The sequence below is a fragment of the Taudactylus pleione genome, unplaced genomic scaffold (assembly GCF_031769625.1).
Source record: "Taudactylus pleione unplaced genomic scaffold, aTauple2 ptg001123l, whole genome shotgun sequence".
NCBI lineage: Eukaryota > Metazoa > Chordata > Amphibia > Anura > Myobatrachidae > Taudactylus > Taudactylus pleione.
The window spans coordinates 2738517-2765600 of NW_028285524.1; the positions used below are offsets into that span (position 1 = coordinate 2738517).

Consider the following 27084-nt stretch of genomic DNA (forward strand, 5'->3'; position numbering starts at 1 on the left):
GAAGCCTGCTTCTTCCAGCCTGTTGCTTACTACGTGCCTCCATGTGCCCCCTTACATCATAACACTACCTGTCAGATGCATCTCTTTCATTACTTACATAATCACAGATCACTGCCTCCCACAAGATGAACACATACTGGCCAACTGCGGTAATAATCTCTCTGGGAGTTAATGGTAGAGGACGGCCCAGGTGGGCGGGATGGCATGAATTGCATCATTGCAATGATGCAATTAGTAGCGAATCACGTCATCACGGGGATGGCGGAAAGTGGCCCACCTTCAAGGGAGCCAGGAGACTCCTCCCAAAATTGTGAGTCTCCCGGCAGTTCCCGGGAGAGTGGGAATGTATATGGATTAGGGGTGAGCGGGTTCGGATTTCTGAAATCCGAACCCCCCCGAGCCCCCCCGATCCGAGTCCGATCCGAATCAGGCTCGACTTTTCCCGCCTGACTCGGATCTGAAATCGAGGCAAAACGTCATCATCCCGCCTTCCGAGTCTCGCGGGTTTTGGATCCTATATAAGGTACCCACGTCGGCGCCATTTTCTCACTCGGCTGTGGACAGTGAAGAGGGAGGGTGGGAGTTAGGGCTGTGTAGTGTAGTGTAGTGTAGTGCTGCTGTTGTCCACTACTTCAAAGTCCATAGGGGCTGGCTGTGTTGTGCTGTGCTGCTGTTGTTAATAGGGGCTGTGTCCACTACTTCAAAGTCCATAGGGGCTGGCTGGACTGTGTTGTGCAGTCAGTTCTCCATAGGGGCTGTGTCCACTCCAAAGTCCTGTGCAGTGTCCCAGTCCTAAAGGAGTGCTGTAGTGTTGTCCAGGGGGTGCTCTGTCCATCAGGGGTGCTCCCCCCAAGTGCTAAAAAAATAATATATTTTCTGTGTTTGTGAATTGTGTGCGCAGTAGCCGCACGTGCATCAACAAAGTAGTGCCAAGCGTGCGCCTGTGTCATAAGTAAAGGGCCGGCTGGCTTGACCGTTAAGGGTGCTGTAACCCCCGAAAGTACACTCCAGTCCAAACCAAAAAAAAAATTATTTTCTGTGTTTGTGAATTGTGTGCGCAGTAGCCGCACGTGCATCAACAAAATAGTGCCAAGCGTGCGCCTGTGTCATAAGTAAAGGGCCGGCTGGCTTGACCGTTAAGGGTGCTGTAACCCCCGAAAGTACACTCCAGTCCAAACCAAAAAAAAAATTATTTTCTGTGTTTGTGAATTGTGTGCGCAGTAGCCGCACGTGCATCAACAAAGTAGTGCCAAGCGTGCACCTGTGTCATAAGTAAAGGGCCGGCTGGCTTGACCGTTAAGGGTGCTGTAACCCCCGAAAGTACACTCCAGTCCAAACCAAAAAAAAAATTATTTTCTGTGTTTGTGAATTGTGTGCGCAGTAGCCGCACGTGCATCAACAAAGTAGTGCCAAGCGTGCACCTGTGTCATAAGTAAAGGGCCGGCTGGCTTGACCGTTAAGGGTGCTGTAACCCCCGAAAGTACACTCCAGTCCAAACCAAAAAAAAAATTATTTTCTGTGTTTGTGAATTGTGTGCGCAGTAGCCGCACGTGCATCAACAAAGTAGTGCCAAGCGTGCGCCTGTGTCATAAGTAAAGGGCCGGCTGGCTTGACCGTTAAAGGGTGCTGTAACCCCCAAAGTACACTCCAGTCCAAACCAAAAAAAAAATTATTTTCTGTGTTTGTGAATTGTGTGCGCAGTAGCCGCACGTGCATCAACAAAGTAGTGCCAAGCGTGCGCCTGTGTCATAAGTAAAGGGCCGGCTGGCTTGACCGTTAAGGGTGCTGTAACCCCCGAAAGTACACTCCAGTCCAAACCAAAAAAAAATTATTTTCTGTGTTTGTGAATTGTGTGCGCAGTAGCCGCACGTGCATCAACAAAGTAGTGCCAAGCGTGCACCTGTGTCATAAGTAAAGGGCCGGCTGGCTTGACCGTTAAGGGTGCTGTAACCCCCGAAAGTACACTCCAGTCCAAACCAAAAAAAAAATTATTTTCTGTGTTTGTGAATTGTGTGCGCAGTAGCCGCACGTGCATCAACAAAGTAGTGCCAAGCGTGCGCCTGTGTCATAAGTAAAGGGCCGGCTGGCTTGACCGATAAAGGGTGCTGTAACCCCCAAAGTACACTCCAGTCCAAACCAAAAAAAAAATTATTTTCTGTGTTTGTGAATTGTGTGCGCAGTAGCCGCACGTGCATCAACAAAGTAGTGCCAAGCGTGCGCCTGTGTCATAAGTAAAGGGCCGGCTGGCTTGACCGTTAAAGGGTGCTGTAACCCCCGAAAGTACACTCCAGTCCAAACCAAAAAAAAATTATTTTCTGTGTTTGTGAATTGTGTGCGCAGTAGCCGCACGTGCATCAACAAAGTAGTGCCAAGCGTGCGCCTGTGTCATAAGTAAAGGGCCGGCTGGCTTGACCGTTAAAGGGTGCTGTAACCCCCAAAGTACACTCCAGTCCAAACCAAAAAAAAAATTATTTTCTGTGTTTGTGAATTGTGTGCGCAGTAGCCGCACGTGCATCAACAAAGTAGTGCCAAGCGTGCGCCTGTGTCATAAGTAAAGGGCCGGCTGGCTTGACCGTTAAAGGGTGCTGTAACCCCCGAAAGTACACTCCAGTCCAAACCAAAAAAAAATTATTTTCTGTGTTTGTGAATTGTGTGCGCAGTAGCCGCACGTGCATCAACAAAGTAGTGCCAAGCGTGCACCTGTGTCATAAGTAAAGGGCCGGCTGACTTGACCGTTAAGGGTGCTGTAACCCCCGAAAGTACACTCCAGTCCAAACCAAAAAAAAAATTATTTTCTGTGTCTGTGAATTGTGTGCGCAGTAGCCGCACGTGCATCAACAAAGTAGTGCCAAGCGTGCGCCTGTGTCATAAGTAAAGGGCCGGCTGGCTTGACCGTTAAGGGTGCTGTAACCCCCGAAAGTACACTCCAGTCCAAACCAAAAAAAAAATTATTTTCTGTGTTTGTGAATTGTGTGCGCAGTAGCCGCACGTGCATCAACAAAGTAGTGCCAAGCGTGCGCCTGTGTCATAAGTAAAGGGCCGGCTGGCTTGACCGTTAAAGGGTGCTGTAACCCCCAAAGTACACTCCAGTCCAAACCAAAAAAAAAATTATTTTCTGTGTTTGTGAATTGTGTGCGCAGTAGCCGCACGTGCATCAACAAAGTAGTGCCAAGCGTGCGCCTGTGTCATAAGTAAAGGGCCGGCTGGCTTGACCGTTAAGGGTGCTGTAACCCCCGAAAGTACACTCCAGTCCAAACCAAAAAAAAATTATTTTCTGTGTTTGTGAATTGTGTGCGCAGTAGCCGCACGTGCATCAACAAAGTAGTGCCAAGCGTGCACCTGTGTCATAAGTAAAGGGCCGGCTGGCTTGACCGTTAAGGGTGCTGTAACCCCCGAAAGTACACTCCAGTCCAAACCAAAAAAAAAATTATTTTCTGTGTTTGTGAATTGTGTGCGCAGTAGCCGCACGTGCATCAACAAAGTAGTGCCAAGCGTGCGCCTGTGTCATAAGTAAAGGGCCGGCTGGCTTGACCGATAAAGGGTGCTGTAACCCCCAAAGTACACTCCAGTCCAAACCAAAAAAAAAATTATTTTCTGTGTTTGTGAATTGTGTGCGCAGTAGCCGCACGTGCATCAACAAAGTAGTGCCAAGCGTGCGCCTGTGTCATAAGTAAAGGGCCGGCTGGCTTGACCGTTAAAGGGTGCTGTAACCCCCGAAAGTACACTCCAGTCCAAACCAAAAAAAAATTATTTTCTGTGTTTGTGAATTGTGTGCGCAGTAGCCGCACGTGCATCAACAAAGTAGTGCCAAGCGTGCGCCTGTGTCATAAGTAAAGGGCCGGCTGGCTTGACCGTTAAAGGGTGCTGTAACCCCCAAAGTACACTCCAGTCCAAACCAAAAAAAAAATTATTTTCTGTGTTTGTGAATTGTGTGCGCAGTAGCCGCACGTGCATCAACAAAGTAGTGCCAAGCGTGCGCCTGTGTCATAAGTAAAGGGCCGGCTGGCTTGACCGTTAAAGGGTGCTGTAACCCCCGAAAGTACACTCCAGTCCAAACCAAAAAAAAATTATTTTCTGTGTTTGTGAATTGTGTGCGCAGTAGCCGCACGTGCATCAACAAAGTAGTGCCAAGCGTGCACCTGTGTCATAAGTAAAGGGCCGGCTGACTTGACCGTTAAGGGTGCTGTAACCCCCGAAAGTACACTCCAGTCCAAACCAAAAAAAAAATTATTTTCTGTGTCTGTGAATTGTGTGCGCAGTAGCCGCACGTGCATCAACAAAGTAGTGCCAAGCGTGCGCCTGTGTCATAAGTAAAGGGCCGGCTGGCTTGACCGTTAAAGGGTGCTGTAACCCCCAAAGTACACTCCAGTCCAAACCAAACAAAAAATTATTTTCTGTGTTTGTGAATTGTGTGCGCAGTAGCCGCACGTGCATCAACAAAGTAGTGCCAAGCGTGCGCCTGTGTCATAAGTAAAGGGCCGGCTGGCTTGACCGTTAAAGGGTGCTGTAACCCCCGAAAGTACACTCCAGTCCAAACCAAAAAAAAAATTATTTTCTGTGTTTGTGAATTGTGTGCGCAGTAGCCGCACGTGCATCAACAAAGTAGTGCCAAGCGTGCGCCTGTGTCATAAGTAAAGGGCCGGCTGGCTTGACCGTTAAGGGTGCTGTAACCCCCGAAAGTACACTCCAGTCCAAACCAAAAAAAAAATTATTTTCTGTGTTTGTGAATTGTGTGCGCAGTAGCCGCACGTGCATCAACAAAGTAGTGCCAAGCGTGCACCTGTGTCATAAGTAAAGGGCCGGCTGGCTTGACCGTTAAGGGTGCTGTAACCCCCGAAAGTACACTCCAGTCCAAACCAAAAAAAAAATTATTTTCTGTGTTTGTGAATTGTGTGCGCAGTAGCCGCACGTGCATCAACAAAGTAGTGCCAAGCGTGCGCCTGTGTCATAAGTAAAGGGCCGGCTGGCTTGACCGTTAAAGGGTGCTGTAACCCCCAAAGTACACTCCAGTCCAAACCAAAAAAAAATTATTTTCTGTGTTTGTGAATTGTGTGCGCAGTAGCCGCACGTGCATCAACAAAGTAGTGCCAAGCGTGCGCCTGTGTCATAAGTAAAGGGCCGGCTGGCTTGACCGTTAAAGGGTGCTGTAACCCACAAAGTACACTCCAGTCCAAACCAAAAAAAAAATTATTTTCTGTGTTTAGCCGCACGTATATATCAAATCGATATAACATAAATGGAGGACCAAACTTTCTCCGATAAAAATAAAATAGAGAAAGATCAAGAACCACTTCCTCCTAGTGCTGAAGCTGCTGCCACTAGTCATGACATAGACGATAACATGCCATCAACGTCGTCTGCCAAGGCCGATGCCCAATGTCATAGTAGAGTGCACATACAATCCCAAATGGCAAAGTTCAGGAAAATGACCTTGAAAAAGACATTTAAATCAGCTGAAGAGAAACGTAAACTTGCCAATATGCCATTTACGACACGGAGTGGCAAGGAACGGCTAAGGTCGATCCCTAGTATGTTCATGACTAGTGGTTCAGCTTCACATGACGATGGAAGCCCTCCTCCCACTAAAAAAATCAAAAGAGTTAAGCTGGCAAAAGCACAGCGAAGAACTGTGCTTTCTAAGAAGATATCACAAATCCCCAAGGAGAGTCCAAGTGTGGTGGTGGTTGCGATGCCTGACCTTCCCAGCACTGGACGGGAAGAGGTGGCTCTTTCCACCATTTGCACGCCCCCTGCAAGTGCTGAAAGGAGCACCCACAGTCCACTTGCTGATATGCAAATTGAAGATGTCACTGTTGAAGTACAACAGGATGAGGATACTGGTGTAGCTGGCGCTGAGGAGGAAGTTGGCGAGGAGGATTCTGATGGTGATGTGGTTTGTTTAAATCAGGCTCCGGGGGAGACAGTTGTTGTCCGTGGGATGAAAAAGCCCATCACGGTCATGCCTGGGCAGAAGACCAAACATTCCACCTCTTTGGTCTGGCAATATTTCTATCCAAATCCGGACAACAACTGTCTTGCCATATGTACCATATGTAAAGGTGAAATAAGTAGGGGTAGGGACGTCAACCACCTAGGAACATCCTCCCTTATACGGCACCTGCAGCGCGTTCATAAAAAGTTACTGTCAAGTTCAGAAACTTTGGCTAAGACCGTAAGCAGTCCAGGGACACCTAAATCCCGTTGTCCTGTTGTATCCAAGCGCCTGCAAACCACACCGTCAACTCCCTCCTCGTCAATTTCCTCCTTAGTCAGGATCGGAAGTAGTCCTGCAGGCCATGTCACTGGCATGACTGACTCTCCTATCCGGGATTCCTCTGGAGGATCCTGCATTGCTACGCCTACTGCTGCTGCTGTTGCTGCTGCTGGGAGTCGTTCATCATCCCAGAGAGGAAGTAGGAACACCACTACTTTTACTAAACAATTGACCCTCCAACAGTCCTTAGCGAGGAGGATGAAGTACGACAGCAGTCATCCTGAAGCAAAACGTATAACTGAGGCCTTGACTGCTATGTTGGTGTTAGACGTGCGTCCGGTATCCGCCATTAGTGCAGTGGGATTTAGACAATTGATGGAGGTAGTGTGTCCCCGGTTCCAAATCCCGTCTAGATTCCACTTCACTAGGCAGGCGATACCGAGACTGTACAGAAACGTCAGAAAAAGTGTCCTCAGTGTCCTGAAAAATGCCGTTGTACACAATGTCCACTTAACCACGGACATGTGGACAAGTGGAACAGGGCAGACTAAGGACTATATGACTGTGACAGCCCACTGGGTAGATGTATCACCTTACGCAGCAACAGCAGCAGCGTCACCAGTAGCAGCATCTCAGAAATGCCAGCTCGTTACAAGGCAGGCTACGCTGTGTATCACCGGTTTCAGTAAGAGGCACACCGCCGACAACCTCTTAGAGAAACTGAGGGAAATCATCGCCCAGTGGCTTACCCCACTTAGACTCTCCTGGGGATTTGTGATATCTGACAACACCACCAATATTGTGCGGGCATTACATCTGGGCAAATTCCAGCACGTCCCATGTTTTGCTCACACAATAAACTTGGTGGTGCAGAATTTTCTGAAAAGCGACAGGGGCGTGCAGGAGACGCTTTGGGTGGCCCGAAAAATTTCTGGCCACTTTCGCCATTCAGCGACTGCGTGCCGAAGACTGGAGCGCCAGCAAACACTCTTGAACCTGCCCCGCCATCACCTGAAGCAAGAGGTTGTGACGCGGTGGAACTCAACCCTCTATATGCTTCAGAGGATGGAGGAGCAGCAAAAGGCCATACAAGCCTATACATCCACCTATGACATAGGCAAAGGAGGGGGTATGCACCTGACTCAAGCGCAGTGGAGAATGATTTCCGTGTTGTGCAAGGTTCTCCAGCCCTTCGAACTTGCCACACGTGAAGTCAGTTCAGACACTGCCAGCTTGAGTCAGGTCATTCCCCTCATCAGGCTTTTGCAGAAGCAGCTGGAGAAAGTGAAGGAGGAGCTAAGACGGAGCGATTCCGCTCGGCATGTGGGACTTGTGGATGAAGCCCTTCATTCGCTTTGCCAGGATTCCAGGGTGGTCAATCTGTTGAAATCAGACCACTACGTTTTGGCCACCGTGCTCGATCCTAGGTTTAAAGCCTATGTGGTGTCTCTCTTTCCGGCCGACACAAGCCTGCAGAGGTGCAAAGACCTGCTGGTGAACACACTGTCAGCTGAAGCGGAACGTGACACGTCAACGGCTCCTTCTTCATTTTCTCCTGCAACTGGGGCTGCCAGGAAAAAACTTAGGTATCCTAAGCAACCCGCTGGCGGTGATGCAGGGCAGGCAGGACCAAGTTTGGACATCTGGTCCGGACTGAAGGACCTGGCAACAATTTCTGACATGTCTACTGTCACTGCATATGATACTGTCACCATTGACAGAATGGTGGAGGATTACATCGGTGACAGCATCCAAGTAGGCATGGCAGACAGTCCATACCTGTACTGGCAGGAAAAAGAGGCAATTTGGAGGCCCCTGTACAAACTGGCTCTATTTTACCTGAGTTGCCCCCCCTCCAGTGTGTACTCCGAAAGAGTGTATAGTGCAGCCGGGAACCTTGTCAGCGAAAGGCGTAGGAGGTTGCTTCCACAGAATGTGGAGAAGATGATGTTCATCAAAATGAATTATCAGCTCTTCCAGGGAGACCAGCCTCCAGAAGGTACAGAGGGACCTGTGGTGGTGGATTCAAGTGGGGACGAGTTAATACTTTGTGAGGATGAGGATGTACACACTGAAGAGGGTGAGGAATCGGTGGATGAGGAGGATGAGGATGACATCTTGCCTCCATAGAGCCAGTTTGTGCAGGGACACATTAATTGCCAGCTTGTTTTGTGGGGGCCCAAACGAACCAATCATTTCAGCCACAGTTGTGTGGCAGACCCTGGCGCTGAAATGATTGGTTTGTTAAAGTGTGCATGTCCTGTTTATACAACATAAGGGTGGGTGGGAGGGCCCAAGGACAATTCCATCTTGCACCTCTTTTTTTTCTTTGCATTATGTACAGTTTGGGGCCTAGTTTTTCAAACTGCCATCCTGTCTGCCACTGCAGTTTCACGCCTAGATGGGTCACGTGTTTGTGCCGCCCACTCGTGTCGCTTAGCATAGTCATCCAGCTACCTCGGTGCAACGTTTTGGACATAAAAACACTATTGTGAGGTGTGAGGTGTTCAGAATAGACTGGAAATGAGTGGAAATTAAGGTTATTGAGGTTAATAATAGCATAGGAGCAGAAAAACCTACAAATTCTGTGATTTTAGCTGTTTTTATGCTTTTTAACAGATCCAAAACACAAAACCCAGAACCCAAAACACGGAAGGGTGGTTTTGGCAAAACCAATCCAGATCCAAAACACGAAGAAAGATCCAGATCCAAAACCAAAACACAAAACACGAAAAGTGGCCGGTGCACACCCCTAATATGGATTAACACAACCATCTCCTAAAATAAATGTTCTGGTGTCATGGCCATAGCATGAGTTTCGGCTGGTCCGAAAAAGGTGCCCTGGCATTAGTGACCAGACTTGTACTAGCATTTAACACCAGTGGTTATGAGGCCTAAAACCAAAAAATTACACTCTGACCTAAAGTGGAGGATCTGACTTCTTAAATTGGCAAGAGAATCGTGGCAGAATTTTCTTTATTATGCCAGGAATAAAGTTACCCCTTATCAGTGTCGGACTGGGGAATGAAGGGCCCACCAGGGTAATGCAGCGATAGGGACCCATACTTAGGGGTGTAGCCAGCCTCCAGAGGGGGTGTGGTCAGCCTCCACAGAGGCTTGGCTAACCATTAGAAAGTGCATAGTCTGGGCCCCTTTAAAAATATATATAGTAAAGACTGCTAGTGCATGCAAGATAATGTACCAGATTAATAACAGCAATGCATTGTAGAAAATACACCATAGCCCTGTGCAGTATAGTGTAATATATGTATAATGTATAATACAAGTGCACAGTCTGGAACCTGATCCCTAGAGGAAGGGGTGGGCCCTTGGACAGTGGGGCCCACCGAGGGTTTCCCCTGTGAGCCAATCCAACCCGGCCCCTAATTACCCTTCAGTTGATTATTTTTGTTTATATGTTAATCACTGGTATTAAGTCTAGAGGTAAGTATCACAGTGGTTCGGACTCCAAAATTTAAAACAGCAATTTTATTAAATGCACAACTAGGAATGTTTTGCATTTAATACTATTGCCATTTTAAATTTCAGGGTCAAAAGTAAATCTAGCCCTGGAAAAGGTTGGTCGTAACCTTGCTGAAGATAAAGGCCCTGATTCAGAGCCGGACGCTCTGACCAGAGAGCTCGCTCTGAATCAGGGCCCACCTCCATAAATATGGAGCATCCTCCTGGACGCTCGTATAGCTGTGGGTCACCACCCACAGCATATACGAGCGTGCAGGATGATGGTCGCGATGGTCTTGACCATCGCGACCATCGCCACTGCGAGCAGAAGCCTGTGGTTGAGTTTCTCAACCGCAAGGCCAGGAGTGATTTTGGCTCTATCAGAGCCAAAATCACTCCCACTGACATCACTAGTGATGTCAGTGGGGCCGGCTTCTGACGGTAGGCGTTCCCTTGGGAATGCCTCCGTCTGGCAGGCACGCCCACCAAAGGGGGCGTGCTGTCAATCAACATCGACAGCACGCCCCCTTTGATCAGACACTACGAGCGAAGGAAAGTCCTTCGCTCGTCGCGTCTCGCGCATGCGCACGACGGAGCTCCCTCCGTCGTGCGCATGCGCAGTGCAGACATCGACCCACTTGCGAGCGGGCAGCCGCTCGCGAGTGGGTCTGAATCAGGCCCAAAGTCTTCTCTCTCTGTCTTATATTCTGTTTTAGATGAGAGGATAATTCTACTGGCGAGTGGTGACGCCAGTGCTACATAGACATTTATAAACGTACTGATTTATAAACTGGATGGTCACAAGGGATTGATAAGAAACGTAAAGTAAGATTTAGAAGTTGTTACCGTATTTCTATTGTTGCAACTTTTTTCGTAATTTACAGATATGCCCAGCTATATCCTTCCCGCTGGTGTGAGAAAATCGCACCACGATTAGCGCGAGACGTACGCCCACGAGCGTATATGAGCACTGGGTATGCGGACGCGCCTCCATAGGAATGCATGGAGCGATTTCAGTACGCGCCATAGCGTACCGTAGTGTATGCAAGTGCAGGAAATCGAATGGCGCGATGCATGCGCACGTTTGTGACGCGATCAGCCACAATGTAACTTTGCGCATCTCTATATACCCTATTAGCATTCCTGTTTGCAAAAGTTCATTATAAAGATCTTTAATTATTTATTGCGCGTGGAAACTTTTATCTAAACATTTTCCCAGTGACTTTTTATACTGTGTCCTGTGATTTATGTTTTGTGGTCATTTAATTAAGTCTATCGGAACATTTATTAAGAAGGACTGACAAGATCAGCAAATTAGTTCTTCACACATGAAGAATTATATTCTGAAAATCAAATGCTAAAAATATTTTGCTCTCCACTTATTTTTCCCTGTGCTTCTGAGTAGCAACAGGATAATTGTATCTTTGATGTCAGGTTTGCACTTAATCACAGACAACAGGGTAGATTGCATGCTATTGCATGCAGTACCTTAATTTAATTTATGGGCATCAGAACAGACAGAAGCATACAATTTACTTGGCACAGCATGTGCGTGTATATTCACCTAGACAGAGAGGGATGATTGAATTTTACCACTTGTACTTGGTTATTAAAGCACCTTGTTTTGCCACTAGTAATGATGGAGATTTGTTAATGGCTATTACCAGCATGCTATAGCTGCCCATAATTATGTTACAGTTGTCCCTGTTCTAGTGCTGTCGTTCAGTGTCCTTCAACCTCTCCTGTATCACTTACACAGATTGCCTCCCGCCCCGTGTGCGGGAGGCAATCGGGAAGCCGACTGCCTAAATACCAACTGTCATTTCCCGGCAAGGGTGAAATGCCGGGCATCTAGATGTAGACGCCCGCATTTCCACGGTGCCGGGAGACCGGCGCCCGGCATCCCGATCGTAGGGATGCCGGGCGCCGCGAGCGGACAGCCGCCGGGGGGGAGGGTTTGGTTTAGGGCTCCCGGGGGGGACTTAGGGTTAGGCACCCCCCCGGGAGGGTTAGGCTAGGGGGAGGGAGGGTTAGGCACCCCCAGGGGGGACTTAGGGTTAGGCACCCCCCCCGGGGGACTTAGGTCTAGGCAGTGGGGAAGGGGGTGGTTAGGGTTAGGCACTTAGAGGGGGGATTAGGGTTAGGCACTTGGGGGGGAGGTTAGGGTTAGGCACCCCTAAGGAGGATTAGGGGGGTTAGGTTAGTAAATACTTACCTATCCACGATGGGGATTTCCAGCGCTGTCGGGCTTCCGCTGCGTTGCACTCTGCTCCTGTGGGGCTGCCATGCGGCCGGCGGTATTTCATACCAGTTCCCCGTGTGCAGTCTCCGTCCGGGCCCCCTCCTCTCTAGCTGGTGGAACAACTGAGTACACTCTGGCGCATTCGCAGATCTCCAGGACAATTGCGGCGGCCATTTTCCCTGAAATTTTTCTACTGCACATGCGCAAATTGCCGGGCGTGCCATTTTTGCAGTGATTTGTGCAACGCTGAGACTGCCGAAGTAGGACCCTGGAGAGGTTAGTATGTAAGAACCTGGGTGCAGGGTGATCGGTGTTGCCCCTATCTGGACCCAGGGGCCATGTGCACTGCACACCCTGCACCCATTATAGGTACTTTAGTGTATCTACCCCCTAATATGGTAAGTGTTCACCAAACTATCCCAAAACCCCTCTAAAATGTGTACATTAAGGGGACTATGTATCAAAGCTGTGAGAGTGATAAAATTGTGAGAGATAAAGTACTAACCAATCAGCTCCTAACTACCATTTTTTAAACACAGGGCGGTATTTAATTAGTTTCGCACCTGTAGAAAAGTTTTGCCTGCTGGACTTTTCGCTGACATTGCGTCTTACGCTATTTGCCGTATTCAATTGCAAAAGACGCAAAAACGGCAAGTGGCGAATGCAGAACAGGCGGTAAGTACTGTCAGGATTGGGGAAACCAGCCTGAATTCCCCAAAAAGATGCACTAACATTGGGGATCAATATAGATGTGCCCGAATAGCCCTAATAAAGCTATTAGGGGTAGTTAAGTTGTGTCAATAGCTTCTTATTAGCGTATTTGCACAAGTGGTGAAGAATAGCATTAAGCAGTTTTTTTTGGTGAAAATAAGTAGTCCTGACAAATTTGGGGTACTTGAAAATGGGTGCTAGCATAATTTAAAGTCTCTGTGAGGTTTTAAAAAACGTGAAAAACGCACCTGTTGCAATCACCTGCAATCATAAATACACCTCACCCATACTTGCAGCACCCCAAGAAGTCTATTTCGCTAGTCTTTATGCTTGTCCCCCCACTTTGTGCTTTTTCACCCCCAAACTCAAAGTACTTTTTTGGGGTGTTCTTAAGTTTTTTTCTCCGGGATTTTTTGACACCGTTGTCCTTTGGGGGTCTGTCCCAAGGGTTCTGAGTGGTTTCCCCACGTTTGCACCCCAAAATAAAACATTTGCACTTCTTTTCTCCTATTTTTAGGCAATTCATTTTCACCTATTACATTGCATTGACTTTCCGTGTAGGCGAAAACCGTCTGGAATTGAGATAAGTTCCGACCTGGCGAATAGCCGCAATCAGCGATACTTTTTTACGGAAAACGGCTTTTTGCTTCTAATTGAATACGGCCCACAGTCTGCAAAAATTGGAAGCTGATTGGTTAGTACTTTATCCCTCACAATTTTATCTCTCATCAAGCTTTGATATATAGGCCCCTTATTCCCGTTATTTATAAATGTTTGCCAAGTACCGTAACTCCTTTACCTTTAAATACTTACAAAATATCCATTCTAATCTGTTGGATTACATTATGTATATAACTATATATTAAACTGTTATTTTAAATTTCATTCAGCTGCTGAATCTGTCTAACTATTATTTAGAATTTATTTTAACTAGTAAAAATAAAATACTCATTGAATGTGTGTAATGTAAAGTAGAAAGCCCCTGCTGTAGGCCATGCTTCATTTCACTTCAACAGAAGAGCTTTTATGGCAACTGCAGCACGGATAAAATGTACTTTGTGCCAAGTGAATTATGGCTGTACTGTAAGTGGCTCATGCAGAGTTAAACGAAAGTCTGTTTTCTCAGTAGATCGTGCGCTTTCTTGCACTTTGCATTCACCTGCATCAATTGTACGCAAGTACAGGCAATGTAGAGTCATATGCAATTCAGATACATCTCCACTTGCAGATGACAGGGCTAAAATGGGTTGTAAATGGGCGTTTGCACATAGGCAAAGTGCAGAGTTCTGTGTAAGCAGACAACATATGCCTGTTCTCAGATGCATCTTTTGCACAACTTTTGCCACTGTGCACTGATGATGGTGATGATGGATGGATAAATGTGGTCTGGCCACAGTGATGGGTACTTCTGTACATATGACCACAGCAGGAGTGTATCTAGGGATCCAAGCGCCCCTGGCAATGTAATGGACTGGCGCCCCCCTCCTCCCCCAATGCCGTGCCCCCAGTAGTAATCCCCCCTATGCTGCATTGCCCCCAGTAGTAGTCCTCCATATACAGTGCTCCCAGTAGTAGTCCCCCTATACAGTGCCCCCAGTAGTAGTCCGCCCTATGCTGCATTGCCCCCAGTAGTAGTCCCCCTATACAGTGCCCCCTGTAGTAGTCCCCCCTATACAGTGCCCCCAGTAGTAGTCCCCCCTATACAGTGCCCCAAGTAGTAGTCGCCCCCTATACAGTGCCCCCAGTAGTAGCCCCCCTATACAGTACTCCTAGTAGTATAGACCCCCTATACAGTTCAGTAGTAGTCCCCCCTATACAGTGCCCCAGTAGTAGTCCCCCTATACAGTGCCCCCAGTAGTAGTCCCCCCTATATAGTGCCCCCAGTAATAGTCCCTCCCTATACAGTACTCCCAGTAGTAGTCCCTCCCTATACAGTGCCCCCAGTAGTAGTCCCCCCTATACAGGGCCCCAGTAGTAGTCCCCCCGATACAGTGCCCCCAGTAGTAGTCCTCCCAAAAGGTGCCCCCAGTAGCGGCCACCCCTCCTAAAGTGCCCCCAGTAGTGCCCCCCCTATACAGTGCCCCCAGTAGTGGCCACCCCCTATGCAATGCCCCCCCTGCTGTGCCAGGCTTACACACACACAGAAAAAAAAATCCAACTTACCTGATCCCCGCTCCTGACGCAACCGCCGCTGTCTGCTCCGAGTCCCTGCTCTTCTCTTGCACTATGGGAGAGACGTCATGACATCTCTCCCATCACCCGCTGTGGGTGGAGCCGGAAGACGGGGCTCATGAGTGAGCTCCAGCCAGCTCCCTCCGTGGACGACGCAGCAGCCAATGAGAGTCTGTCTGACTCTCATTGGCTGGCGGCTGTGTGTTTGTAAACTGTGTAGGGCAGACCGCTCTCAGGCCTGATTCAGAGTTGGAAATAGAGAGAGAGATAGCACTTAACTGTGTACCTGGGCAAACCATGTTGCAATGCAAGGGGTGTAAATACATACATATTTTTGCATGTAATGTAAATACTGGCTGCTTTTGCATATAGCTCACAAATACTGCAGAGCTTTATTATTACAATGCACTTTAGATGTCAGTTTGGACACGTCCCTCCCAAATCTAAATTTCTCTGCACATTGTAGATCTGCCCCACCTGCAGTGCAGCATGGTTTCACCAAGATGATCAGTTGAGAGATCTCTCTCTATTCCCAACTCTGAATCAGGCCCTCACTGCGGTCTGCCCTACACTTGTTGGGGCAGTGGACTAGCGGGGATAGTCCACCCCTTGGCTGGTGGTGGCACTTCCGGACGGCGCCCCCCCCGTAGTCGGCGCCCCTGGCGAGTGGCATCCTGGCCAATGGGTAGATACGCCCCTGGACCACAGGCACCCATCCCCTTCTCCGGGAATAGCTTCCACTGTGGGGGGCATAGAGAAGGGAGTCTGGACCGCAGGAAGGTGTGGCAGGGGTTAGTGTAGTGGCAGAGAGGTGGAGGGGGAGGAGATACGCCTCCACATAGCATTCACTAGGTCCTATTTACTAATAGCTAATCAATACATTTGTAACTTGGTTACTGTAAAATTTAAAGGCAATTTCATCCTAGGCGTGTAGTTAATAGGGCACCTAGACTGAATCACCACTTTTTAGAATTTTCTTCTGTCTGTTTGTTCCGAGTTAACTCAAAAACTACTAAAACCAATTTTGATAAAACCTTCACTATGCTATTTGGTATACAAATAGCTACACCTGTGCATATGTATATTTAAATCAAAGAGGGTCTGTCATACAGCTGCCTGTGTGATACAAAATTAAAGCTTCCCAACTTTACTGATTATATAATAATTCCATTTCTCCATATACACATTTCTGTATCAGGGAATAGGATAGGCCAGTGGTTCCCAGACTGTGTGCCATAGGGTGCCTCGGGACACTTGCAGGGATGACTTAGCTTGGTGGATCAGCATCAAATCAAGTTATTTATGGTCAATGTAACGTAAATATGTGGATAAACAGAAGTGCAATCCTTTCCACCACCACATAACTGAATGACAGGTAAGCACAATTTACTTAATTTTAATTTTTTTTTATTTTTCATTAACAAACATTCGGCTTAGGGGTGCCTTGAAAACAATGCTGATACTCTAGGGCGCCGTGATTCAAAAAAGTTTGGGAACCACTGGGATAGGCTATATATCATCGCTCCCGTACTCAAGTGGGCCAAGCAGCAGACAGGGCGTGAGTGGTGGAAGAAGGATTAGCTCATTAACTTGCGGCAATCTGTCTGTGCAGGGGCGAGGAACGGGTTGAAGGAATAGTTGCTGCCAAACTGTGTAACACTGCTGGTCGCAGCTCTAAATAAGCAATAGGTTCTGGGTGCAGTGGGTAGTGTAAGCTGCTTTGGGGCCCACAGTGGTGTGATTTGGTGCAGAGGGCTCATTAGTGTTAACCGGAGGAAGGAGGTGTGCAGTGTGGGTAGAGGCAGGTTTTTTTGTGCAGGTTGGGCATATTGTGGGTCTAGGGTGCTTCCTGCTGCTGCACAAACTATACTAATAAAAAAAAAAATGTTGTAAAGAATAAGCTACAGTATATTACTTCAATTATCTGTAATTCTTGTTTTACATTGTCACATCACACGACTAATATAACCCCCTCCTACAGTTTTAATGCAGCCATCGCCTAGAAAGCACTAGTTTAGCCCATAGGGTATTATGATAATTACTAGTTATGTCTGTGCTTTTCATGCGTCTGTGACATCCTAATCAAAGATTTCACAGCCCATCATTTTCCTGTGTTTGCCCTTTCAACACCTTCCACATTGATTCCTCTCTGTTTGCAACGCTTCGTTCCGTATCTCCGCCCGAGATGTTCATCAATACATCAGCCTGCAACGTCCTCTCCCACTTAACAATCCACTTTTCTTAGTGACCACTGCATCGACCTAGCAACCTCCTGCTCCGAGAGAGCTGAGATTACTGTCTAATGAGATTGCAGAGACTCCATTCTTCATAAATACTTGTCAGATAAGTATTAATTAGTCTCTGCTATATTTCCTCGCTCTGTTACTGTATCTTATAGAGCTCTCCTGTGTGTTTTCTAAGCATTTTCAGAACTTTATTGCTGCCTTCACGTAAATTCTGCTGTGAATCTGTTCTGCACATCCATCACCCTTTCATAGAAGACTTGTGTTCTCTCACATCTTCAGCCTGCAAGCAGAGTTTGACCCATGTGTTACCTCACACCGCACCTTGTGGAATTTATCTACTATCATAAGGTTACTGGATCTATTCCAGGCAGCAAGTGTTGTCTAACCTCCTATTAGATGTACGAACAAGACAAATAGGCTAGGTTGGCGATATGTTACTTTTTGCAAGTGGTGTGTTCATTTAATGTGGAGGTAAGCCTTTTGGCTGGCAGGGCACAGAGTGGGGGGTACATCGAGTCACTAACAATAAACAAGCCCAATCCTCTAAGCCAACCCTAACCCTAATACCATAACCCCTAACTCTAATACCCTAACACTAATGCAACCCTAACCTGCCAAACACTCTAACCCTAATAATCTAACCCTAGATGAGCAGACTAGATGGGCCAAATGGTTCTTATCTGCCGTCAATGTCTATGAGTGTTTAAGTGTTTCTACATGTGTAACGTGCCCATAAAGAAGAATGTATAGGTCTCTAAGCCTGCTACACAGAGCACAAGGCTGACAAGGTAGGTTGGGATTTGTAGTTCCAGCAGATATGTGGGCATCCTAAGCACCCCTACTCTGCAGACATGTCCTTTACTGTACTCCCACTAACTGCTTACCTTGTGTGATGCAAGTGATGGTGGTGGTTGGTGGGAGAGAGTGGGCAAACGTGGGAAATGTCACTGCTGTCTGATGCTACTAGAGATGGACAGCAAATACTGGTATGTTAAGCATATAGATATTTAGGGTCCAGAGATGATTTCCAATGTGCACGGTATATATCGTCTGGTCCGTTAATCACCCTGTTTGCACTGCCTGCGCTGTTAAGAAGTGTTCTGTTGTCTTTTGTGAGCAAAGAGGGTCTCCTGTGCAATTAACTGTCCCCTATTTATCCAAAAGATCGATTCGGACCTTGTGAACATCTATCCCTAGATGCTGTACTGCTCCTCCATGGCAGTGATAGGCTGGGAGTGTGGCACTGTGCTGTGATGTCATTGTACGCACAATGCTCCCAGCCATTCTCTGACACAGCAGTATCACTGCGCAAGGAAGGGCATGCTCAGGTTACTTTCAATTATTTTAATTAAACACACCCTTACCTTCCCATTGTCAGTGAATGAGGAAGGAGATGCATTTATTATTATTATTATTATTATTGCAGGAGCATTAAGTGCAGAAACCCTCAGGGGAAGATAGAGCCACTAAATGAGTATCATAATATATCACATTCAGCATTTTAGGTGCTTCTGAATTGTGGTTGCTGTAGGTGACTGCATCACTTCTCTTAATGGTAGCACTGTCTCTGGCCACAAGTTGTAGTCGGCTGAGGGTTATTTACTGATATTGCATTTAGGTGCAAATTTACATGAAAATATGGAAATATTAATCACGCTTAGTTTTTAAGTATCTACAGCTAGTTTTGATAATAAGAGTCAAAAGTATAAAAAAATGCACAAGCACAATGCTTTTCATAGATATAATCATTAAACACAATGCTCCACTTTTACTCAATGGCTTCCTAGAAACTCAGTCTACCCCTACTTTAGTTAAAACACTTATGGTGCAAAGAATGAAAACCACTACAAAGTCCGTCCTACCAAGAGTACCAAGGGGGTGTTATAAAGTACTCAGGTGTGTTTGGGGGCCCAGATCTGCAAAGAGGTGCTACCATACCCCATAGATGGTGAAGCCTTTCAGCAGTGCAGCATCTACAGAGGGAGCCTAATATCTCCCCCCCATACTGTAGTCGGGTTCCGGACTCTAGATAGACAGTAATAGACACAAGATGTTAGTCGATAGGTCGACAGGGACAAAAGGTGGACACACTAAAGGTCGACATGTAAGAAGGTTAACAGGGACAAATTGTCAACAGGGTCAAAGGTTGCCATAAAAATGGTCGACATAAAATGGTCGACATGTGCTTTTTTTTGTTTTTTATGGTTAGGGTTAGGTTTAGGGTTAGGCACTTACATAATATATCACATTAGGGATAGACACTTACCCCCATGGTTAGGCACTTACCCAGACGGTTAGGGTTAGGCACCAGGAGGGAGGGTTAGGGTTAGGCACTTACCGGAGGGTTAGGCACTAGAATGTATGGTTAGGGTCAGGCACCTACCCCGACGGTTAGGGTTAGGCACCAGGAGGGAGGGTTAGGCACCAAGGGGAGGGTTAGGGTGAAGATTAGGGCTAAAGAAAAAGAAAAATTTTAAAAAATTCATGTCGATCATTTTTTTAGCCGACAGTTTTCATGTCGACCATTTGTACATATCGACCTTCTTACATGTCGACCTTTAGTGCGTCGACCTTTTGTCCCTGTCGACCTATTGACTGTTTGACATCTGGTGTCTACCTAGACATTGTCTATCTAATTACTGTCTATCTCTTATATCACACCCACTATAGTGATGCCCACACTAAGTAATTGAACCCAAATTTCTCAGAGTGGCCCTGCATACTACTACCATCTTCTCTTACAATATTGAGCATCATTCATACCCCTAGCTTGCACTAAGCAATAACTACGACTCGCCAATGTTTCACCCCATAGATGCCAACAACTTCACAACCAAGGAAAATGCTCTTCATGAAAGCAAATGTCTGATTGGTTGACATAAGTTAACACAATTTTACATTTAAATGTTAGTAAATTGGCCACAATTAGAGAGGTTATTACAGTTAAACAGAAACAGGCTTTGTGATGACAAAACATACTCTGTAAAATAAATTAAAGCTTACTGACCAGCCTCATAGAAAGAAAAAAAAAAGAAAAAATCCTTGATGAAGCAATTAGTGTAATAATTTCCGTTGGGATAAAAAGTAGCTAATGGATCACAGGTTGTACTACATTGTTGGTTGGATGTGTTAGAGCTAAATTACAGGGGTGATTTTCAGTCGTGTGATCCCAAGAGATTAATGTCATAACAAATATTGCTCAGTACGATGATCTCCTTCAATTGCAAGTGCCGCAAATTAATAACTTCATGTGAGCTTCAGAGATTAATCAATCATCCAAGAGATCTAAAGCGACTCTGGCCAGCAAATGTTAGCTGATATAGAGAACACGGAACCTCGGGAACTGTTACCATTGTATAAATAATCTCAGGAGATCAATCGCATAAAATCCGAGACTTAATTGCAGTGAATGAAAATTGACCGTGCAGGCCTAGCCTTGTACAAAACTAAATTCTGTCTTCACAATGAATCAGCTTAGTGAAGTGGACAAGTATTGGATTCCCTGAACAGTTTACTTGAAACTGAATGTACTGCGCAGACTTTCCAATGAAAACCAATGTACAAATTTAAGCTATAAATGAGGCTATTGTACGAGGTGTTTTAGGAGAAAACTGAATGGGGAAATGGTAATAGGCTTTGATGCTCTTACTCTTTCTTACATGCACATGTATAGTTTATCTGTAATCCTGCAATAGTATACACAGAGAGCTTTGCCAGAAGCAGATCCAAACATAGGAAATTGAGTGTTGTACCTATGTATGGCCAAAGCAGTTGACTATGTAAGTACACCCAGGCAAATGTTTGAAGGACCTATTTGTTTAACCTAATGTAGTGTAGGTATTTCCCTTTTTGCTTGACAGAATTCACATTAATTTGTGTATTGACATCACACTAAGCTAAATTTCCCCTTTTGTTCTTATGTTGTCAGTCGAGTGTAGAATTAGAAAAGTAGATATCTTCAGAATCAGGGGCTACTGTAGGTCATAAAAGGAGTATTGGGGATGGGTAGTGGGTTACGGCAATTTACAAAAGTGCGGGATTACAAACCATTGAATATTGACAGTATTGATCGGAAGGGCCAGCAAGCACTTTCATTATAAGACCATATTCTGCTATATCTTTCATTGCTTCTTTCTAAAGAATCCACTATGGGAGCCACAACTAGTGGTGAAACGCGTTGGTTTAAACCATCACACCCCACGGATTACCCAAGACAGTTTTTTTCAAATTAATTTATTAAATAACTAAATTTTTCCTCCTACCCAATAACAGTCAAATGGACCTCCCACTCGACACTAACACAGCTCTCCACCAACAGGAGATGGAGACACCACGCACTGTGCACCACAGTAACAAGCAGCTAAGTATCATTACTTTTTTTATATTTGGCATGTAACTGTGGTTATTTTTCCCAATCACCCCAATTTGTGCAATTTAGTCCTTTGTGTGTGTCAGACCCGGCAGTTTGGTGATCAGGCAGAATGCCCGAATCTGTCTGTTTTTATGTTGATTTTTTTTTTTTCTTTAGAAAACCTTTAACAAAGTTTTCTAAACTGTTCTTGTACTCTCCATAATTACTTAAAAAAAATGGTTAACTATGTGAATCCAACATATGCCCTAAAAACGTTCATGGCGGCCATTTTGTCTTTTGAGTCAATACTCAAGTACAGGCTACATTAGTAAGGCTACGTCTCGGGTATACTGGTTCAATCTACAAGTTATAGGCATTTGCTTTTGCCAGATACTGAAAACCTGCATTTTATGGGCTTGTAGAGTTTGTCAATCAGTCGATATATATTGAAATAGGATGTATAAAAAAAAAAATGGATTAGAAGGAAGCATTCATACCTGTAGCCTCTGCATCCTGACATCCCCTGTCATTACAGCGCTCTCTGAGCAACAGCACCTCTCTTTCCAGAGCCTCAATCCTGCTAAGGAGGTGCTGCACCGCCAGTGGGGCTGAGTAGCACTGACATAACCTCTGTGGGACCCGAATGCTGTGTGTGAAGGTTATCTGGCTCTCAGCATCTGCTGTATTCTCTGTCTGCTGAGACACCCAGCTCGCTTCTTCAGGAGATTCTTGCTCCACTGTGCAGGGAAACCCCAGTGGAACATTAAAATTGTAGACGTGATTGAAGACCAGAGGCTGGTGCTTGCTACCAGCTCCACGATCAGTCAGATTAACTCTGGCAGGAAGGTGCATCCCGGGTGTCTGGCTCATGGGCACTTCAGCATGGCACTTTGTGAGCCTAAGTATACACATCAGCACGATGAGGTGTACTGCCACCTGTAGAGGACCAAGGGCACCGCTCGCTCCTTCACTCCCCATCTTCTCCCACCGGTGTCCAGAAATACAGCCAGAGCCCAGTGGTCTGTCAAGAAATGATGTAAATATGTTAGAACATCATGATTATTGACATATTGTCAGGTCTGAAAGGGAATATGCAGATTAGTGTAGTGGATAGTAATGGGATGGGAATATACTAAAACTTTAAATATGTTGCAGAGGATTGGCAATTAAGAACACTTTGACAGTTCTGAAGATGTGTACCAGGCGCTGGATCCATGGGCCCCATTTAACAACGATGCATAACGCCTTTAGCACTCTCTAAAGGGGTTACGTCATCCTTTCTAAGATTAGCACTGTTTGTCACTGCATCTCTCGCGCCATCTTTAGATGGCTTGAGCTTTATGGCTCCCATTGCCGGAAATGGGGACCCGGCAGCAGCCGGGTCTCTGCCGGGTTAATCAGTCATGCAAAGGCTGACCATCGCGCACATGTATAACAGAGTGGCCCATCAATGGCAGCGAAGGGCTGCCAGCAGGTGAGCGGAGGACGCCGCCGCAGAGGAAGATGTCGCTGGACCTCGCCGGCGAGGTAAGTAATGATGAATGCCAGTGGCATATTTCTTTGTATCACTGCGATACTAAACTAAATATGCCGCTGGTATTTAGGATCGTTGTTAAATGGGTCCCCATGTCTTTTATGGGCTTGGCCAAATGATAACTTTGCTATAGATTTTCACATTCGATTACACAAACAATTTCATTATCATTGGTGGAACTTTAAAATACAATGTATAGTTTTGTTTTTAGATAACTTTTTTTTTTTCAGGACAAAAATAATGTTTTGGAAACAATATAAAATATGATGTTCTTTAGACTTCTGTATAAATCTTTGAATACTATAGTACATCAAATGCCTTAACCTGATATTGACTAAGCCAATATGTTTATTTCATGACATTGGACCTAATTTATAGATGTACGTAAACATCTCCGATGTTTTTAGATCTGTGCATGTGCAGATCTGGGGCTGTGATATCGCTCGTAGGGCCCCAAACATCACAGCATGATTCACATGGATGCAGCTTCACTGTCCCCAGCAGCCTGATTTTGTCAGGATTACTCTGAAGTCCGATGGTCACGCAGTAGATCTGATGGCTGCATCTTTGGACGAGGCATCGGATCAGAGAAGACTGGAGTGGGCGTCTGTTTACTTAAGATGCCTCTTGCGCTTTTGCATATTTTAGCATAGCCACTTCGTATAAAATGGTGCGGCAGCCATTTTTCCGGTGATTTCCTACTGCGCATGCGCCATATGCCTGGAAAATGGCCACTTTCCAGGAGTTTTCTGTAGCGCTACTCCATGGGACATCGGAGAGGTAAGTGTAAAAAAACAGTATGGGTGCAGGGTCCCGTGTGCACTGCACACCCTGCACCAATTATAAATATGCCCCAAGCTAGATAATAAATGTTAAATAGAATCTGATTGGTTGCTATGGGAAACATCTCCACTTCTAAAAACCCTCACTTTAGTAAATATACCCCTAAGGGCCTGATTTAGCAGCTGAGGCAATGCCATTGTTTACGCAGTTTGATCAATTATTTACCATTTTGTATGCGTGTAAGTCGCACTGTTCGCACATATCCACTGGCAAAGTGAGTGTCATATGGTCAGCGTTTGGGGGTGGTAATGGGAGGGGGGTTAAGTAAACACAGGCGTGTCTAACAGTTTCAATGTCCTTAGACGGGCGTGCATAAATTAGCCATTAGCAACTACGTCGCAGCAGGAGACCTCTCTGCGCTGGAGGAGAGCTGCAGTGTTTGCGGTTGGTCAGACCTGCCGTACATGCTGCATGACTGTTTCATGTGCGTCGATGGTACCGATGTTTATGCAGGCCTGCGACATTGGACGGATATGAGAAGGCAGCAGTAAGTGTCTTTATGTCATCTGTGCTTTGACAAACATTAACATATTTTAGCAACTGAGATCCCTAAGCGATTGTAGTTGCGATTGCATTTGCAATCCGCTTCTGAATCAAGCCCTAACAGGGTGCATGCTGGGAAATGTAGGTTGCACAGTGACCCATTTAGGGCAGGCCCATCAGTAAAGCAATTCCTCAGACACTGAATTCACTTAGTAGAGCTCAGTGCCAACAGTACCTATTATTGTGCAATACAATTGTGACAAAAATTAGTGAAGCAATGAAACTGGAATTGGTGGGTCTTTAATTCCTGCAGGAAAATCTGTATGTATGATATGCTCTGCTAGCTATAATTACAGCCATTTCTAAGTATACTTCACAGTGGTCAGTAGATTAAGGGCTAAGGGGGAGATGTATCATCGGCGAAAATGCGGTAAAAACCCCGAAAATGCAGTTTCGGGGTTTTACCGCATTCCACCGTATGTATTAAGCAGCAGAATGCGCTGCATTCTGCTGCTTCGCGTTGCTAGGTAATGCCACCTTCTGGTGGCGTTACCCAATAGAAGCCTATGGGCTTCTTAGCGTGATGCTCGGGGCTGGGAGGGATCCAAATGGATCCCTCCCATGAGCCCCCGCGACCCACGTCCTTCTGCGCATGCACAGAAGGACTTCTGGGTGTTAAACCCGGAAGTCCCTCTGCCCGGCAGCATTGCAAAGGACAGCTCTCATCGAGAGAGCTGTTCTTTGCAATATTCTTGGTACATGCCGCGGTAATTAACCGCGGTATGTACGTGAAGTTGGGGGGGATGTACCGCATCGGCGATGTTGCCGATGATATATCTCCCCCTAATTCCAGTAAAAATAAACTTTTTGCCAATGTACCTCTTTTCTCCATTATACCTCATTACCCCAACAAATGGCTTTCATAGTTGGTGAAGGAACATTTAGGTGAATAGCTCCTGAACTGCAGGGGTTACATCCCAACTCCAGTGATTCGGAAGCTACCCATTATTGGTAATGAGAGGTTCACCAGAAATTTTAGTCTAGAATACAGTGGAATACACAGGCTACATTTCACACATTTCCCCAAAGCTGATTGGATGCTGCTAATAAGAGTAACTGTTATCTGGACCTCATAAATAACACAAGTTGAGTCTCCCATATCCAAAATGTTTGGGACCAGGGGTATTTTGGATAACGGAATATTCCGTATTTTGGAATAATTGCATTTATAATGAGATATCTTGGGAATAGTACCCAAATATACCCACAGAATGCATTTATGTGTTATATACACCTTATACACACAGCCTGCAGGTAATTTTATACAATATATTGAACAATTTTGTGGCTCAAACAAAGTTGGTGTTCAGAAATTAAATTCATTTATGTTTCATATACACCTTATACACACAGCCTGAAGGTAATTTTATACAATATCTTTAATAATTTGTGCCTTAGACAAAGTTTGTATATATTGAACCATCAAAAATCAAAGGTTTCATTATCTCTGTATTTCGGAATATTTGGATATGGGAGACTCAACCTGTATCTCCATTGGTCTACTAGTTGGGGGAGGAGGAGGTTGTTCACGAAATGTACAATGGTCCTAAAAATCTTTAATAATCTGCACATCACAAGTATATGCTGTAACTGATACATTCTGAATTGTAATCAGCAGTCAAAGTGTTACGGTAATCTTTAGTCCTAATTTGGGCATTCATTTTCTCAATGCAGCCTCTCACAATCCGACACTTGAGTAGAACAGACACCTAGATTTCCTAAATGCCCGTCTGCTTTTTTTACACGCAGAAATGTTTACTGCCTGGCTGCCCTCTGTAACCCATCCGCACTCTGTATCATCTGCTGTCATGCAGGAAAATAATGTACTTCTGCGTCCTGGGAGGCAGAGGTCTTGCTAGGGTGCCCCCAAATTACATTTTTGTATTCAGGAAGGCGGCTAAAATGGGTTTGAGGGAGCAGTGTAAATAGACTAAACTCATGAAAATAACCTTTTCATCATTATCCTTAGATGTACTCTCTGACCATGGTCTATGGTTTTCCTTATTTATTAGCAAAATAAATATACAGCATTAGTCACTGCTTAATGCAGACTTCCTGATCATTTCTTGTAGTGGCAATTAAGCAAAAAAATAGTCATAGTAATGAATTATCCTGTTTGTATAAGATGTTAATAAATAAATTTAAGCTGATCACCATATTTACATTTTAAGTGTTATTACTGAGCAAATAGTTTTAATAGAATAATATCATAAGACACCATGTCAGACGTGACTACTCACTTTCAGAGTGCTCGCTCTGAATCAGGGCGTTTTTTTTTTTTTATGGAGCCGGCCTCCTGGCCGCTTGTTAAGCTGTGGGTGATAGAGGCGGCGCATGCGCAGGGAGCTAACATCGACCCGTTTGCGAGTGCATAGCGCTTGCGATCGGGTCTGAATCAGGCCCTTTAGATTGATGTGTCAATAATTTGAAAAGATATTCATTAATACAAAACAAATAATTACAGAGTGTAGAGACTACAGGTATATGGGACATATTGCGAGTTATGATTTTCTTTTGATACTAGTTTTTTTTAAATTAAAAATAGAGGACAGGTATAGGGAGGCCTTATGTTAGCCCATGGAAGGTTTGTCATTAGACGATGTAGTCAAAAGGTTGACAATGTCGCTATTATGATGTCGACATTGTTAAAATGTTGAGAGGCAGTGTGCTGACATTTTCAGAATGCCAACAGGTAAAATGTCGATATTGTCAGAATGTCAACATTAGGATTATGTCACGAATCTGGGTCTTAGCATTGCTGACAGG

At 45.6% G+C, this 27084-nt stretch overlaps 1 protein-coding gene across 2 annotated transcripts in view; it reads right to left on the reverse strand.

Moving 5' to 3' along the window:
- The window catches only part of TNR (tenascin R), a 459197-nt gene that overhangs the window by 197496 nt on the left and 234617 nt on the right, over positions 1-27084 (reverse strand). For both annotated transcript variants that reach the window (XM_088461904.1, XM_088461903.1), the window contains exon 2: positions 21896-22419. In XM_088461904.1, the coding sequence (XP_088318030.1) occupies positions 21896-22376 (481 nt within the window). In that variant the 5' untranslated portion in view covers positions 22377-22419. The remainder of the gene's footprint in view (positions 1-21895; positions 22420-27084) is intronic.